This window comes from Sminthopsis crassicaudata, chromosome 3 (assembly GCF_048593235.1).
Source record: "Sminthopsis crassicaudata isolate SCR6 chromosome 3, ASM4859323v1, whole genome shotgun sequence".
In the NCBI taxonomy this organism is placed as follows: domain Eukaryota; kingdom Metazoa; phylum Chordata; class Mammalia; order Dasyuromorphia; family Dasyuridae; genus Sminthopsis; species Sminthopsis crassicaudata.
The window spans coordinates 474,325,210-474,343,013 of NC_133619.1; the positions used below are offsets into that span (position 1 = coordinate 474,325,210).

General features: G+C 36.0%; 1 protein-coding gene and 1 pseudogene across 1 annotated transcript in view; both read right to left on the reverse strand.

Moving 5' to 3' along the window:
- Positions 1–629: 629 nt before the first annotated feature.
- On the reverse strand, positions 630–1,339 carry LOC141559694 (protein FRG1 pseudogene; annotated as a pseudogene).
- A 7,062-nt stretch (positions 1,340–8,401) lies between these two features.
- RXFP2 (relaxin family peptide receptor 2) overlaps positions 8,402–17,804 on the reverse strand; it is a 94,369-nt gene continuing 84,966 nt past the window's right edge. The window contains exons 15-18 of the mRNA XM_074302219.1: positions 17,489–17,718; positions 14,401–14,808; positions 13,233–13,451; positions 8,402–8,664 (exon numbers count right to left, since the gene is read on the reverse strand). Of these exons, the coding sequence (XP_074158320.1) occupies positions 8,402–8,664; positions 13,233–13,451; positions 14,401–14,808; positions 17,489–17,718 (1,120 nt within the window). The remainder of the gene's footprint in view (positions 8,665–13,232; positions 13,452–14,400; positions 14,809–17,488; positions 17,719–17,804) is intronic.

Consider the following 17,804-nt stretch of genomic DNA (forward strand, 5'->3'; position numbering starts at 1 on the left):
GATAAACATACTATCTGCCTCCAGAGAAAGAACTGATAATGTCTGAATGCAGACTGAATAATACAATTTTTCACTTTTTTTCATTTTTTTCTTTTATTTAAGTCTTCTTGTATAAAATGACTAATATGGAAGTAGTTTACATAATTGCACATGCATAAATTATATTTGATTCTTTATCCTCTCAGGGAGGGGAGAAGGATAAAATTTGGAAGTCAAAACTTTAAATGAAAATGCTAAAAATTAATAATAAAAGGTTAGGTACAAATGGATGCCTATATGATAAACCAATTGCCAGATATAGGAGCTCCTCTAAGAAATTATGCAAATATTTCTCAAATATATGTGCCTTTGCTATGTTATGATTAAAACACATTTCTTTCAAACTTTTTCACAGTTTGGCAATTTGTGGGATAATGTTCTAGATGGAATTTTGCTAACCCAAATTTCCAGGAGTTTGAAATGATTGGGCATATTATTTGATAATCTGAAAATACTTGGTAAATTGGCAAGCAAGTGCCAGCTGAGGGTGGCTACTGGAAAGATACAATTTCTTCCCTCCCCTACAACTGGTGAACATTGTATTCAGGAATAACAATGAAAAGGAGAACAGGACAGCAAAAACATTTTCCTCATTTGTAATATCTATCAGTTTTCAATTTGACTCTCCTTTCCAGGAGTATCTTGTAAAATACTTTTGTATTTCCAGGCCATTTAAAGAACTCTGCTGTTTTCTTTGCTTATTTTTAGTCTGTGGTCTTGGATATTCTGGAATTTCTTACCGTTTCACATTTCCTTTGACTTCTTTAGGAATGTCATCTTTCTTCTTGATTTCTCTTTGTACAAAAGAGTGAATCCTGATCATTTCTTCTTCCCCTGCAATCTTTCTTTTGGCTTCTATGTCACCTCCTTCAAGCAGCTATTTGAAGCAAGGTAAGCCATATTCCCATCTTGACTGGCTCCCACTGCTCCCTGAGTCCTGTTGCATCAGATTACTCCACAACCAGGCAATCTGAATTTATTCCAAGATATTTTCTATATAGCCAGAAGAGTGCAATTCTGGCATCTGTGAGGTCCTCAAGAGGTTTGGGACCCTCATCATCTTCTTTGTGTGGTGCTCCCATGTCAAGGTCATAGACATTCCTTTGTCCGTTTCAGTCACTATGGTTCCAGAAATTTCACCAGAGTTTCTGACTACCCACCAGTTTCCAATACAATTGTCATGGCTTTCTTCTTTCTATTCCATTTTTCCTCCTTTTTTGGTTTTGTTTTTCTTCTTGTTCTTGGTTTTATACCTTTCAGAACCAAGTTGGTGGACTTGACCAAAAGCATACCCAGCCATGTCAGCAAAAGTTGAAGGCTTCCAAAGTAGGTCAAAACTATCTCAAACTTTGTTTTGGCAAGTCCTGTCTACCTTGTGGGGAAGACACAATTTCAAAAATTTAGTGATATCAGTGTGCAGTCCATGACACTTCTTTTTGGATGTCTTTTGTTGTTGTTGTTATTTGATAGATAGTAAAATGGGGAGGTAAATCTCACTCAAAATGGTCCTCAGTTCTATGTCCCAGATTGCTTGGTGGAAATATAGAAAATGGGGACTAAAGGTAAAAAGAATCACATAATTCTTAGACATTAAACATTAATTTAACTTTTGGCAGTCAGCATACAACCTTTGTCCCACAAACAGCAAATTGACACACAGATTCTAGATTTGGAAGAGGACCTGGAATGGAATGCTTTCTGTTGTTTCCCATCCGTGTGACCTTCAGGAAGTCATTTCTCTCAGAGCTCAAGATTCTTCTTTGTTAGGATTACTAAGTGAGAACTGAGGTTGTCTGGACAGTGACAAGGTGAGAATTCAGGTTTTCTGGACAATTACAAGGTGAGAACTCAGGTTGACTTGATAGAAGGAGCAAGCCCATTGGCTGAAGTGGTTCTTCCCAGAAGCCCTTGCATTATCCCACGCCCATTCTCTGGGAGGATAAAGAGGACAGCACTCCAGGAAGAGGAGAAGACTCTGAATTGCATCAGGCTTGACGGGGCTCTCTGCAGGAAGGAAAGTCACTTCTTTGGACAAGAGTTAACAGCAACTGCCTGGAGACAATGGTTCACTACAGGAAGAAGAATCTGTCTGAGAGATTTGAGTAGACACAGCAGATCTCTTCCCAGAGAGTAATCCGGCAGCTTCTAGAGACGACAGCTCGCTACAATTGGCGCCCAACGTGGGGCCTCTATTAAACGTGGATCTCCATTAAAGATTACCCGGCTACTACATAATTGGCGATGGATTTTTGAAGAAAAGGTTTCTAAGGTTCCTCTTAAAGGACCAACAATCTTTACAGATGCCTCCAAAGAAAATATTTGTGCCATATACTCTCATGATTTAACCATAAAGAGAGTAATCAGGACTCCTTTTCAATCCACTCAACAGAATGAATTATTTGCTATCATGCTAGCTCTCACTTATTACCCAGGAGACGTAAATATAATTACTGATTCAGCCTATTCAGTAGGTGTAGTACAAAGAATTGCCACAGCCCAAATAAAATTTGCAGCCTCCAATATTTATCAGCTCTTTAAGGAACTTCAAGAGCAAGTGAGAAAACATCCAGGCAAGATTTATATCTTGCATGTCCACTCACATAGTGGACTTCCAGGTCCCATTTTTGATGGAAATTCAAAGGCAGATAGCCTTCTAACCATGTTAGCCAGTAGTCCTTTATTTCAGGAAGCACAAGAATCTCATTCTAAATATCATCAGGCTGCTCGAGCTTTACGTTTACAATTTGGAATCACAAGAGAGGAAGCTAGGAGCATAGTAAAAAGCTGTACAGCTTGTCTTCCTTTCCATGCTCCTACACTCCCTCCAGGGAAGAATCCTCGTGGTTTGAGACCCAATGAAATCTGGCAAATGGATGTGACCCATTACAAATCTTTTGGTCGTCTATCTTTTATTCATGTCGTGGTAGACACCTTTTCAGGATTCACATTTGCAATGCCAGCAGCAAAAGAGACAGCCCGAGTGGTCACTGAATTCCTTATACAAGCTTTTGCAATTATGGGTGTGCCACAAGCAATAAAAACAGACAATGGACCTGCATATACGTCCAAACATTTTACACACTTTTGTGCACAGTATAAGATTTTACATACCACGGGCATACCCTTTAATCCTCAAGGGCAGGCAATAGTAGAGAGAAGAAACAGAGATATTAAGACACTCCTCCAAAAACAAAAGAAAGGGGGAGCCACAGGTAGCCCTAGGGAACTTCTAAATTTAGTTCTCTATACCATTAATTTTCTAATTTTTGACAAAGATGCACTGGCTCCAGCAGACAGGTTTTATAACCCACCAGAAGGGCAGTGTCCAGTGAGAGCATCTCCACTGTCCTTAGATAATTGCCAGGTGATGTGGAGAGATCCAGAAAGTGGTGAATGGAAGGGACCAGATAGGTTAACTGCCTGGGGGAGAGGGTTTGCTTGTATTTCTTCAGCAGGAGAAGGAATCAGATGGGTGCCAACAAGTCATATTCGCCTTGTCCATCAGAGAGAGACAGAAAAAGAGAAAGACCTCAAAATAAAGGAGAAGATCTAAGAAACATCTGACACTGAAAGAGCATGGATAATAAGAAGACTGTTAAAGAACTTTAAAAACCAGCAGGAATCATTGGACTTCCTCACACAAGATGAGAATAATGGACAATGGACTTATGGACATTTATAAATTTTCAATTTATGATTATTTGATTATGTTATATACTTCTAGCATGCGTTATGTTACTATGTTACTATATGCTTATATAATTTATGTAATTATCTGTAATACTTCCCATATTGATGGATTTATGTTTCAAGGTCATTTATGTAATTATCTGTAATACTTCCCATATTGATGGATTTATGTTTCAAGGTCATGACTGTCCTATGTTCTAAATCAAAAGAAAGGGGGAGATGTTAGGATTACTAAGTGAGAACTGAGGTTGTCTGGACAGTGACAAGGTGAGAATTCAGGTTTTCTGGACAATTACAAGGTGAGAACTCAGGTTGACTTGATAGAAGGAGCAAGCCCATTGGCTGAAGTGGTTCTTCCCAGAAGCCCTTGCATTATCCCACGCCCATTCTCTGGGAGGATAAAGAGGACAGCACTCCAGGAAGAGGAGAAGACTCTGAATTGCATCAGGCTTGACGGGGCTCTCTGCAGGAAGGAAAGTCACTTCTTTGGACAAGAGTTAACAGCAACTGCCTGGAGACAATGGTTCACTACAGGAAGAAGAATCTGTCTGAGAGATTTGAGTAGACACAGCAGATCTCTTCCCAGAGAGTAATCCGGCAGCTTCTAGAGACGACAGCTCGCTACACTTCTTCTATAATATAATGATAATAACTTCCATTTAGATAGTGCTCTACAATTTGAAAAGTGCTGTATATATGTTATCTCAATTTATTTTCTCACACCCTGGGAGGCAGGTGCTGTGATTATCCCCATGTTATAGTTGAAGAAATTAAATCAGACTGGTTAAGTGACTTTCCTAGGATCACACAGCTGGCAAGAGTCTGAGGCTAGATTTGAAGTTGGGTCTTCTGGACTCAACCTATAACACTTTTATCCATTGAGTCACTTAATTATAAAATGAGAGTCAGATAAATTAATCTCTAAGACCCTTTTAGAACTAAAAGGGATTCTACTGGAAGAGCTGAACCACATCCATATTGACATAAAGATGCTAAAGCTAAAATACATTCTGAATAGAAAAGGAGATGGCAGATAATATAATGAGGATACCTCGGAAGCCCTTTTCTCTTATTGGCCAGTTCTTCAGAACTTCCATTGTAAGAAAAGTGATCAGGCCAGTCATGTATGCCCTCTTCATTCCTCTACCAGCTCCTTTTCTGACTCTGAACTTTCCTTTCTACTATGGCTCCCATACGTCTTTCCATTTTCTCCAAAGTTTCAATTTCCTTTTATTGTGGTAGATTCCTTCATTAGAATGTATATTCTTCAAGGATAGAGATGTCTTTATTTTTGCCTGCATTTGTACACTCAGTGCTTAGCATATAATAGTTGCTTAATAAAAGTTTATTGACTGATTAATTTAAACTGACCCAGGACAACAAATTATCCCCATGTATAATTAAGTGAAAAAAGGCCTCTAGAATGTGGGGTGGGCCCTCTCTGGAGGAATGCTGGAAAACTTGGACAAGAATAACATAAAATGGGAAGATATGGAATTGTTGGGAATTTCCACAGCAATGACGTTATGTATTCACTGACATACTGAAGGATATAACTAAATGACCACCTTCCTTGGCATTAGAGTCAGTTCTGGGGTTAGGAAAGTCACGTCAGACTTGAGACTTTCCATGCTGCTGGGGAAACCAAGAAGTTAGAGCCTAATTGTAACTTATAGAGAAAGCTGATTGAAGGGGGGAATTGGCACTACAAATTAGTGTTGGATTGTAGGTACTTAAATTCCTCTCTTATTCAATCAGATTCAATCAGACAGACAATTCTGTCTACCACATCCACCAGCACTCTCCCCTGTTCTTGCATTGCACACCATTTTGGATAAAACATGGTCCTTTGAGATAGCCTATTTTCTCTCTAGGCTGCCTTTCATATTTAGTTGGTCTAGAGACTTCAACTTATTGGGATGGGGCCTCTGATCCTGTATGCCCAAGTGATGACTATGATTATCATTTCTTTTCTTAACTCTTTAGCATGGTATTTGGTCATTTATGCAGTGGAAAAAATGGTGAGGAATAGTTTCTCACACCTCACAGGTGCCAGTTGCTATCTTCTATTCTGCCAAAGACATACTAGTATTCCAACTCTATATGTCAGCATCTTACTAGACTATGTATAATGCTATATTTAGAATTCCACTATAGTTTTATTTGTTTTTCCCAAATGGTTAATTTATCAGTTTTTTAAAAAATATTAAATGTATTCTCATTTTAGAATCCAAAACTAATTACCTGAAATTTATTATGGATTTTTTCTTGTGTGTATTAACAAGATTGTAGTATGGCTTGTGTCATATTAATATATAGCTTATTTATAGACTTACTCACTTGGTCATTCTCTACTATTCTCTACTGCATTTTTATTCATACTTGCTATATAGGACAAAGAACAGAGACATTGCAAAAAAGCAGTTTTCATGAACTTTTATGGATATGAAACGCTTCTGTGAATGATCATATTTTTTCCTACTTATACAGTGGATAAGATTAGAATGACTCAGATAGGTTTGTTAGATCTACTGTGATATCCTGCTTCATACTGTTAGTGAAGGTGAGGCAATTAGAGAAACCACACATCATTCAAAAATAGGAAGGACTTAGCTTTTGAAAATCAGCAAATGTGAAAAATAGATGAAAAGAGAGCCTAAAATGAATGATACAAGAGCTAGAATTAAATAACCAAGTGGAAGAGCAAATATGATACCTGGACAGAAGAGAGAAAAGAAGTTTGTCATGAAAAGGGAACTGATGACAAGAGAAAGTTCAGATGGAATAAAATCGATATTTCTAGAATCACAGAGGAATGAGAAGAAGCTACAGAGATAGCTTTAAGAGAAATGGGATTTCTATAGCAAGGAAATAGGCTATACTTTCTTGTGAATTCATTTCTTTCTGACAATGAAAAAAAATTAGCAGAAAAGCTAAAAATAACTGATTTGATCAAAATTATAAACTCCTGCAGAATATACAGCATTGTATACATGTCCTATATAGTGTAGCATATTTTTTGGGTTTAGTAAGCTTTAAATAATAATGAAAGTTTGTCTAAATTAATAGGAGAACAATATATAAATGTGATTGATGGACAGCCAATCCATGCCCCTTCCTTACATAGAATCTATTGGAAATATAAATATAACAAAGACCTCTGAATTGATCAGGATAAAAAACTATGGGTATAAGAATTTTTTCCAACAAGCAGTTAGCAAAATCTAAGGAATCAAATTTATTGGCAACTCCAAGGTGCCTGATGAGGTTGATAGAAGTCAAGTGACTTATATAGAGTGACACAACCAGTAAATTTTACAGATGAAACTTGAATTAATGTCTTCTTGACTCCATATCTAGCTCTCTTACTCTTTTGAGGCATTTCCCTACTCACTCATAAAAAAGCACTGAATTCAATAACCCATTAGAGAAGGCATATATTAGACTACACATTTATGTGTTATTTTATTTCAGAAGTTAGAAGGGAGGAAAGTGAAGAAATCAAATTATCCACTCAGAAAGGAGAACTGGGAACTCAAAAGGTAGCACATGGCTAATCATATTAGGCACTAAATTTTTTATCTGGAGATTTATCAGTTGTAATACTCTACAAACAATACTCTTGCCCTTGGTAAATCAAACAGAAAATCTTGGGAAAATGCAATTTTGTCCAAAAGGTGGAGATATTTGAAAACAAATTTTTCTAAAGATTTAAAAAGTTTTAAAGAATTTTATAGGTCAATAATTTAATTATTTTATTTTGTTCCAGTTAATTAAAACATCACTGTAGAACTCCAAGGGACAGGGTTGTTCAGTAATATTTCTTGCTTGAGTCTTTAGTGTGGGAGAGAATGAAATACAAGATGTGACACTGGGATTTGTTAGACTACCTCCCTACACATTTAATAGGAAATCTAGCAAGATACTTTGCCTGGTGCATCCGCTGATGATTAGGTAAATACCTATGATTAATAGGAAGCCTCAAACAGGGAGATTGTGAACAGAAAGTCAAAGACACTTTATGGTTTCACATAACATTGAAAGAGCCATGAAAGGACTGAAAGATCATGCTGTTGTTGTACTCTGCCCAAACCTCTCCCCCTAGTTTGATGCTACAGTTTTATTTTATAAATGGACAATAATTTTCTTCTTAGCTGAGTTTTAAATGTATTTCCATATTTAAATAAACTCACATTTCCAGAATGAAAAGAAATCAATTATTAGCTTAGAGCAAGCAAAGATCAATTGCCTATTTGTTGTTTATTGAATCTATAGGAATAGAGAATTCTTGGCTTAGAGATCTAGTTCAATCATCTCATTTTATAGATGAGGGAACTGAGGCTTAAACAGGTGAAATGACTTGGAAAATGTCACACAACTTGTAAGTGCCTGATTCCAGATCTTCTTAACTCCAAGTCCAATTCCCTATCCATCATACCATGATGCAATGCTACTTCTTGTAGGGAAACAAGGAATGGACAGAATGATTCTTAGCACAAACAATAATCAAAAGGCTTAGGTGCCAAAATGCTAAGAGTTACATAGGAGGGTGCATCTTGCAGATAGATTTGCTGCTGGTAAAAATGAAAGATATTTCTGAAGTCATCTTCTTGAAATGGCATGAAATCCACAGAGTCTACTTCAGCTTCTAGTGGTCCTACATCAAAAGTCATCACAAGCAAGTTGGTTTTGTAATACTATTCCCTAGAGTTACTTTGTTCAACACCCCAAGTTTCAGGGAGGAGGAATCATTTGTCCAAACAATGGAAGTAGATAAACTTTTCTTTTCACTTTTGAAAATTGACCTTCTCCGATGCTTGTGTAACAGTTGTTTCAATTTATCCTTAAAGAAGCTGGTTGTAAGTGTGTAGAGGATGGGGTTCAGGGCACTGTTTATTGGCAGAAAAAAAATTACAATCCAAGAAGTGATTGTGCCTAGAGAAGGAAATAAGATGCTTAATTATGGGAGACTATTAGTTTTATTTTTATTTTATAAAAGAATATACAAACATTTTAGTTTAGGGTTAACACAATTTTTGAGGGACTTAAATTGCCTTTAAGTTTTTAGCTTTCCCACTTTATTGAAGTCGCTAAGAAAAAGTGAAGAACAACAATTTAAAAATGGGAGTGTTTAGCTCCAATCATACAAAATCACAGATTTCTGACTGACTAATCATTTAGTTCAGTCCACACGTGAATGAAAACCATTGCCACTACATGCCCAGCAACTGGCCATTCAGCTATTGCTTGAAGATATCTCAGGAGAGAGAATCTGAATCAACTTTTGGACAGTTTTAATGATCAGGAAATGAGTCTTTTTCTTGAGCTAATATTGGCTTCTCTGAACATTTCTCTTGATTTGATTCCTGATTCTATCCATGAGGGTAAACAGAACAATTTTAAGCTTCTTCATTTTATAGCTCTATCTATAACCGAAGTCAGCTATCAAACCACTGACCCTTCACCTCAAATTTTCTCTTCTTTAGATCAAATAAACATACCCAGTTCCTTTAGCTCATCTCCTTAGGGTATAATATTGAAGCTCATCCTCAGAGATGGAGGATGATTATCTTCCTTTGAAGACTATACAGCTGATCAATGTCCTTTCCAAAAGAGAGTGCCCAGAACTGCATTTGGCATTCCAGATCTGGTTTGACGAGGACAGAGTAGTGAGTCTATCCCTCTCTAGTCCTAGATACTAGTCATTAGCTTCTTTAATACAACCTATGATCCACATTGGACAGCTAGGGGGCATAGTGGATTAGGATATTGGGCTTGGAATTAGGAAGGAGCGAATTCAAATTCAACCTCAGTCACTTACTTGATGTATGATTTGGGGCAAATTTTTAACCTGTATTTGCCTCAGTTTCATCATCTGTAAAATAGAAATAATATCATTGCCTACCTTCTAGGATCATTGACAGGATCAAATGAGATAATATTTGTCAAGTATTTAGCAGAGTGCCTGGTGAATGTAAGATACTATATATGTGTTATTATTATATTACTGTATCTGCTAAAATCTAAGCATTTAAAGCTGTCTCATATCTACTAGTATAAAAACCTAGGGAAAAAAGGAAATGAGATTGGTTGAGGCAAACATTTTCTGGGTGAAGTCAAGCTGTCTATGATCATTTCCTTTTCAAGATATTTACTAATCATCCATTTAATGATACATTCTACAGTTTTACCAGGACTCAAAGTTAAGCTTACCAACTCAGAGTTTACAGAAGCTTTTCTTTTCCTTTTATTGAAAATGGGATAGCCATTCTTCTTTTCAGGTCTTATGGCTATATTCTCCATGATATTTCAGAGATCATTAACACTGGTTCAGCAATCAAATCTACTAGCATGTTTAGTGTCCTGGGATGGAGATCTTATGCTTCTGATGACTAAATTTTATCAAGGGAATCTGGATGCTACTGTCTCCTTTCTTATTATTTCCATTTATTCCCCCCATTTATATTGCTTTTTTTTATATTTTTATATTTTTTATATTTTTTTATATTTTTATATATTTTTTTTATTCCCCCCATTTATATTGCTTTTCTTACAGAAAAATGAGAACATAACAGAATTTTTTTTCTTAGCAGTATGACTTAGCAGAAGGAACACAACACTTGGAACCTGATGATTTGGGCTTAAAAATTTCAGTTCCTTTATTTACTTTTCCAAGCCTCAGTTTCCTTATCTGGTCAGATGAGAAGGTTAGACTAGCAGACTCTTATCATTCTGCTTCTAAAACTATAATCCTACGATGTAAGATGACTGTGAATTTTGGAACACTATAATCCCCAAAGAATCAAAGTTGCAAGTGAGACTGGGTTCCCTCAGGTTACAGAAATGAAGCACAACTGCTCACTTTTTAGGGGGGACAAATATCAAGGACAGACCCGTCCAAAATTGTCTCTTGTCTAACCTTGCCCAGTTGTTATGGATAGGTTTACTACCAGACTGGTCACAGATAACCATAATGCTTAAAGAATTTCCATGGAAGAGTTTTGATTGGGGCCAATTAAGTTAATGTGTTTAGTTGTTTCCAACTCTTTGTGACTAGGATTTTTGTGGCAAGGAAACTGGAGTGGTTCACCATTTCCTTCTCTAGCTCATTTTCCAGATAAGGAACTGAGGCAAACAAGGTTAAATTACTTGCTCAAAGTTATATCGCTATCATAAATGAGGCCAGATTTGAACTCAGGATGATAACTTCCTGACTTCAGGATGGACACTCTATCTGCTGTACCATCGGCTATCCTGTGAAGTGAAAATACTGAGAAAATGACATATCCCTGAAGTCTTTTAAGGTTTACAAAATATTCTCCTTACAAGGACCCTTTGTGTCAGGTATCAGGAATGTGATTAACCTTAGCTCACAGAGCAGGAAACTGAAGCTGATTTGCCTGTAGTCATGCATGTCTACAATTTAAATCCAAGTGTCCCAGTTCTTTCCACTGTGCCATGTTTCCTCTGGGCACAACTTATTCCCATGTCATTCCACTCCAATAAACTCCCTTTATTCCATTAGATCAAACGTCAATTACTCTGCCACTTAAAGGCTTTCAAAATCTGGCTCCTACCTCCCTTTCCAGCCATATTATATATATATATATATATGTATATATATATATGTATGTATATGTATATATATGTATGTATATATATATGTATGTATGTATATGTATATATATGTATATGTATATATATATATATAAAATTTTTTTCTCCCCCACACATACTGTGATCTAACCAAACTGGCCTTCTTGCTTTTCTTTACTCATAGCACCCAATTTCAGATATCATTTCCCAAAACAGTCATGGAATTCTTTTCTTTCTTGTTTCTCCTTCTTCAATTTTGTTTTCTTCAAGATTTAGTTCAAGCACTATCTTCTATACGAACATGTCATAGGGACAATTTGTATCCGACTTATGGCAGAGTATTCCAAGTTCCTATTAGCCTGATTAATCACAAGTGGATATAGTATATCTTGACTCTAACATAGTGTTGTCATTTTTGTCCTTTGAGAATGAAGGACAACAACCTTCTATAGGAATGCTTTCCTGATCTCTCCATCTCTTAGTGCCTTTTGCTCTCCCTCTATTTTTTGTGTGCACACATTTACAAACCCATTTTGTTTCTCTAACTCGATCCTCAAGGCCTTGGAATGTTTGTTTCACTTTTATTTTTGTATCACATTGCTAATGAAGGTTTCTCTTTGTCAAATTTTCTTACTTTTTTTTTTTCTCTCTCTCCCTCAATTTTTTGGCTCCTTCCTTCCCTTTAACTAAAACTATAGATTGTAACTCCAATTAGGGCTTTGTAACTATATACCAGGTCATGAAATTAATATTTATTATCAGTAAATTTTTATTTGTATACCAGTTTTTATATATTTATATACAAGAGGTTGTGTAAAAAAGCTTTAGTTCACTTCATTATTGCATTCTTCCTATTCTTCCTTTTTTTCTTCCCTATCATCTTTTCTTCCTCTTCTATTTCTTTAACATAGAAATAACTTGGAATCAAAATATATTATTAGCATTTGTTTTTCTCATAAAATAAAGGATTATATTTCCAGTTGTTAATTTAAAGAGCAGCAGAATCTCACTATTTTTCACTCTGTGGGGAAAACAATTAAATTTAAATTGTTTTCTATGTGTCCCTCAATTATTTTTCTGTGACCACTGATCCTTGTCAAAATAAAGTTTTTATAATCCCTCAGAGCAGTATCTGCATAGGGTTTTGCATTGATAATCAAGATTCCTAAGGCTTGTGTGAAGTCTCCTTTCCCCAAATGGCTGCTTGGGGTGGAAAGTGCCAAAACCTGGTTTGGCTTCTGGGCAGGGTCTGGGTAAGAGTGATAAGACATTTTGGCTTGTTATATAGTATCATGGGGACTTTTGGAAAACAGGGATTGTATCCGTTTAACTTGAAGGTTTGGGTATGACATCATGCACAGATAGGAGGGGCTCTGAAATCAGAAACTTACTTTTTCCCTGTAATGCAATACAGACATACACAAAATGCAGAATTCTAATTGTGGATTGGAATCAGGTAAGCTGTAGAATCAAACTTACATAGAATGGGGCCCTCTAAATTGTACATAAAAAAAGATTCCTGCTGGTATGCAAACTAACAAAACCATATATTAGTATTTTCTATATTGTTATAGCTTTTTGTATATTTTGTTAAGTATTTTTATATATTTTAAAATGTTATTATGTCTCTCTAAATTGGCCAGTAGAGCAGAAGACCTATTGAGATTTCATAGCTGCCACTTCTTCAACCTCAGGTAGCAGATCCTTTCTGCCCTTTGATTAACCAATTGCTATCAGACACATAGAATCTCTGAATGATGTCACATTTTTTAAAATGGGTGGGAAAATCTCAAATTGTGCGATATTGATTTATCCTTTTTGTTTCTCCTCCTCCTCACAATATACAAAAGACAATATGGATGGATATTTTATTTTCTCTTTCTCCCAGAATAGGAAGGACGACTTACCTGGTATTTCCACCCGGCAGAGGGAAAGAATTTTTATTACAAACACGGGAATCCAGCAGATGGCATCAGAGAACACGATAAAGAAGAACCGATTAGCGAGAGCTACATCCCTTCTAATGTGAATCCTCATGTTGGAAGTGTGCAGGGCTGTTTTTTGAATGGAACAGAACATGCTGATGTAGGAAAACACTATAAGGAGGAAAGCCAGCAAGTTCACACCTGGGGGGGAAAGCACAAATCTTAACACCTTGGTTCTATATAAATAATGGGATATTTTTAAAGGTTCTGTTAAATATATCTGCCAGGCAGGCTGTGCAACCCTATTTCAAAAGCTCCAGTGACTTCCAGAGAAAATCCATAATCAAGAGGTTGTGTTCTGGATCATCTCCTCAGATATGAGATTGTCATATGAGAGGGGAAAAAGGATTTTCAAATACATGGACATTCCATGAGGGAATTGCAAGATGCTATAATTTAAATCTAGGGATCTCTTGAGATAGGATCTGGCTGATGACAATTAGAAGAAAAAAATTCTTTTGGTCTCTCAAATCTTGTAAATGATCTTGGAAAATTTGAATTGCATTACAAAGTAAAAGTGGAAACATGCTGATTTTTTGCAATGCTTCCCTTCAAAATGTAAGTGACTTTCTAAGGAGGAGGTACCTTATTAAGAACCAAGACTTGGCTGACTTTAGAGCTGTTTTTTGTAAACAGTAAACAACCACCTTTCTTTTCCTTGTCACTGAAAGTGCCTCACACTTGAGTGTTCGGGAAATTATGTTCTATTTAATGAACTCTCACTTAAGTTGTCTAAAGAATGAGGTGCTCACAAAAGCTGGCAGAGTTCCCAGGTGAATTGCTTTAGTTCATAGTCATTGTTGATAAACAGGAAAGCAAAAGGTGCTACAGATCAGACAAAGATCACCTAGAGCTTCTGGATTTACTGGGGGAGCTTTTTAGTATGTCTTCAGCTGTTTTCAGGACTAAATTTATATAATAAAACACTTAATAAAATATTTCATCAGTATTTATTGAACATTTTTAAAATTTAAAAACAGAATATTGGCAACATAATTATACTTAGTAATGTACATAAATTAACTTTGTCAAAATTTATAACATATGTACACAAGTTAAAATCAACTGGAAAAATTAAAAATTCATTTACCTAGAAAAATGCCAAGAGAATATCCTTTGCTTCTAAAATCTTCTGTTTGGTCATATAGTGGAAAACACACTCCATTTTTTCCATAGAAGTTTCCAAAAAATTCCTCACTCCAAAATGGAATAATTGCTATTAAGAATCCCACAATCCAGATGCATACAAGAATGATCAGTGTCTGGCGTTTTCCTGGACGAATATTACTGAAGGGAAAGACGATGACTACATACTTCTCTAAAGTCAAGTATGTCAGTAGCAAGACAGAGACCTCTGTGGATAACATGGCTAGAAACCCCATGAGGCGGCATTGTAAACTTTCCATCCACAACAAAGCATACTTCTGGTATTGTCCTCTATATTTTATATCAAAGAATCCAATGAAAAACAAGTAAACTCCCATTAGACAGTCAGCACCTGTTGAAGGATTGAAAAAAAAAAATAATATATTAATACTAATTGCCTGGCCTATAATGTTAGTTCCTTGGGAGGCTGAGGTTGATGGATCTCTTGAGCTCAGGAGTTCTGAGATGAAGTGGGCTATGCAATTGCACTATATTTGTCATTGTTATGATGAGCCCCCAGGAACAGAGAGGCCATCAGGTTGCTTAAGGAGGGATGAACCAGCCCAGATCAGAAATAGGATTCTTATACCAATCAGTAATAGGACTGTCCAGTGAGTAGCTTAAGTAAAAAGGGGAGACCCAGGCTTAAAAACAAACAATTAACATTAATATAACTAAACATAAACTAAAAATTAAATTAAAAAATAAGAATCAATTTACTTATAACCTTCTATCTAGTTCTACTTCCTAAATCCTATAATTTTAACTAGAAATGAACACTAAAATGAGTGACAGGAATTTCCTTCTTTACAATTTTTTTTCTAAAAAATAAAGTTCTTTTATAAAAAATAGATTAAATCTCATTTCATTCATACTAGTATAGATCTAAAGTATAATTTAGAGATTTGCCTGTGGCCCACAGGTTATGTGACTTGCCTAGGATTACACAGGCAGGATCTTTTTGGCTTGAAAGCTGGTTCTTTATCTGCTGTACCTTGTTGGGCTAGGTAAAAAAATCCTATAGCAAGCTATACTGCTTATAAATATTAAAATGAAAAGGAAAGGGAAAGGCTCATGGTATGTTTTAATTGGCTGTGACATATTAGAAATGACAAATTATAGCAGAGAAGTGATTCAAAAGGGGTATCATCAGATATGTATGTGGCTGAACAAACCAGGTAGATTGTCATATGGAGAGAGAGTAATGGACAGATGCCTGCATGATTCACTGGTATCCTCAGGATGTCATCAGTACACCAAGGAAAATTCCCAGAACATAGTTACAATGAAACCCCTGCAGTAAACTTGGAAGATAGGCACAAGGTTTATGACTTTGCATTGCTAGATAGAGTACTGCACTGATGCGATCATAGGAGCATGCTCTTGAGCTGGGAAAGGACCTCAGATACCATCTAATCCAAACCTATCCTTTTACAAAATACGAATATAAATCCTCTTACGCTGAAATGTTCAGTCATTCAGTGAGTTGTGGCAGTCAGGATTTGATCCAAGGAGCCAAGGACTCAAAAGCCATTACTCTTTCCACAGAACCACACTCCTTCTACAGATCCCCTGAAGTGCACCACTATTTTCTTTAGTATTTGTCTAAAATTTTTTTTCTATCAGTATGAATTCCATTTATATTTTCAGACATAGTACTATATTGAACCAAATCCCACTTCTGACATTTAGTAGGAAAGAGAAAGGAACACACATTAATAGTGTCATAGAATATGCCACTGACATATTGTGTCATTGTGTCATTATCTATATTATATTATATTTGTATTTTGTTAAATGTTTCCTAATTACAGTTTAATCAGATTTGGGCTTTGTCAGCATTGTGGGTGGTGTATGTGACAGCATGGTTGCTGTCCAAGGACAGCATAAGGGACTAAGAACAGGAACTATTGTTGTAATGAGTATTTAATTAAAGCACTGTTTTTATATACAGGGAGGTAGTACAGTGGAAGGACAACTTGACTGTAGTCAGAAAGACCAGGATTTAAATCCTGCCTCAGTCACTTAAGTAGCTGTGTGATCCTAGAAGAAACATTTAACCTCTTCTAGACTCAGTATTTTTCATGTATAATATTGGCATCTTAATAGCACCCACTTCACAGGATTATTGGGAAAATCAAATGAAATGCTATGGGCAAAGCACTTTGTAACCTGAAAATATGACATAAAATGTTATTATTATTATTATTATTATTATTATTCCCTTCTATAATCCCTCAAATGACTCATCTTTTCAATCTGACCTCATTTTGTGCTGATGGGAATTACTGGATCACTGAAAGTATGGGAATATTCTGAAGGTTATTGTTGTTCTTATTTGTCCTTTGTTCTGGAAGAAGATCACTACATGAGGGAGGTGATATCATGATGATATTTAAGTGAATTAGATTAAATTAAAGGAGGGAGAAATATCTCACTTTCTCCTCCAGAACCATCTGGGTTCATTGGCCAGATATAGATCAGGATGACTGGAGATGACTCTGGATGATTCGTGATTTATGAGTGTGTGTGTGTGTGTGTGTGTGTGTGTGTGTGTGTGTGTGTGTACATACATTCAATTGTTGGAGCACATCCTCATTCACAGATACCTATACAAACATGTATAAGTATCTCTATATATAAATTGCCATCACAATTGTGAAGTTGAAATACCTTTACCAATTCTAATCCTAGCTAAAATTCTACATTCTCACAGGAAGGCTTTCCTAATCCCTTTTATTTTTGTTGATTATCCTATTTGTGCTTTGTTGATACAGAAAAATTCAAATATTGTCTTTCTTTCCTCCTTAGACTTTAAGCTCCTTGAGGGTAGACCCAATCATTTATCTTTCTCAGTATTCCCAGTATTTTGTGCACTGTCTGGTACATAGTAGTCACTTAATTGTTTTTTTTTTTTTGTTGTTGTTGGGTTTTTTTGTTTTTTTTGTTTTTTTTTTTTTTTGTTTTGTTTTTACTGATGCAGTCCCCAGAGGGTTTGAGTTTGGGTCTGATCAAACCAAAACTATACTTACAACACAGAATTTTGATGGACATAGCATGGGTCTTATTTTCGGCTCTGATGAAGGACCTCATACCAATTACAAAAAGATTCCCAAAGCAAGTAATGAAAGCTATAACCCAGACAAATATCCTCAAGATGTTGTTAGCCAACAGGTCTTCAAATGAAGAAATGCCATCAGTCAAGGGTACACATATTCTAACATGAGGAGCATAGGAGCAATACCGAAAATTTTTGAAATAACTGAAATAAAAAGAAAAAACACATTGTTAGTATAGATCAAGGTTGTAATTGCTTGCTTGAAATGGGGTATTAATGGACTTTTTTCT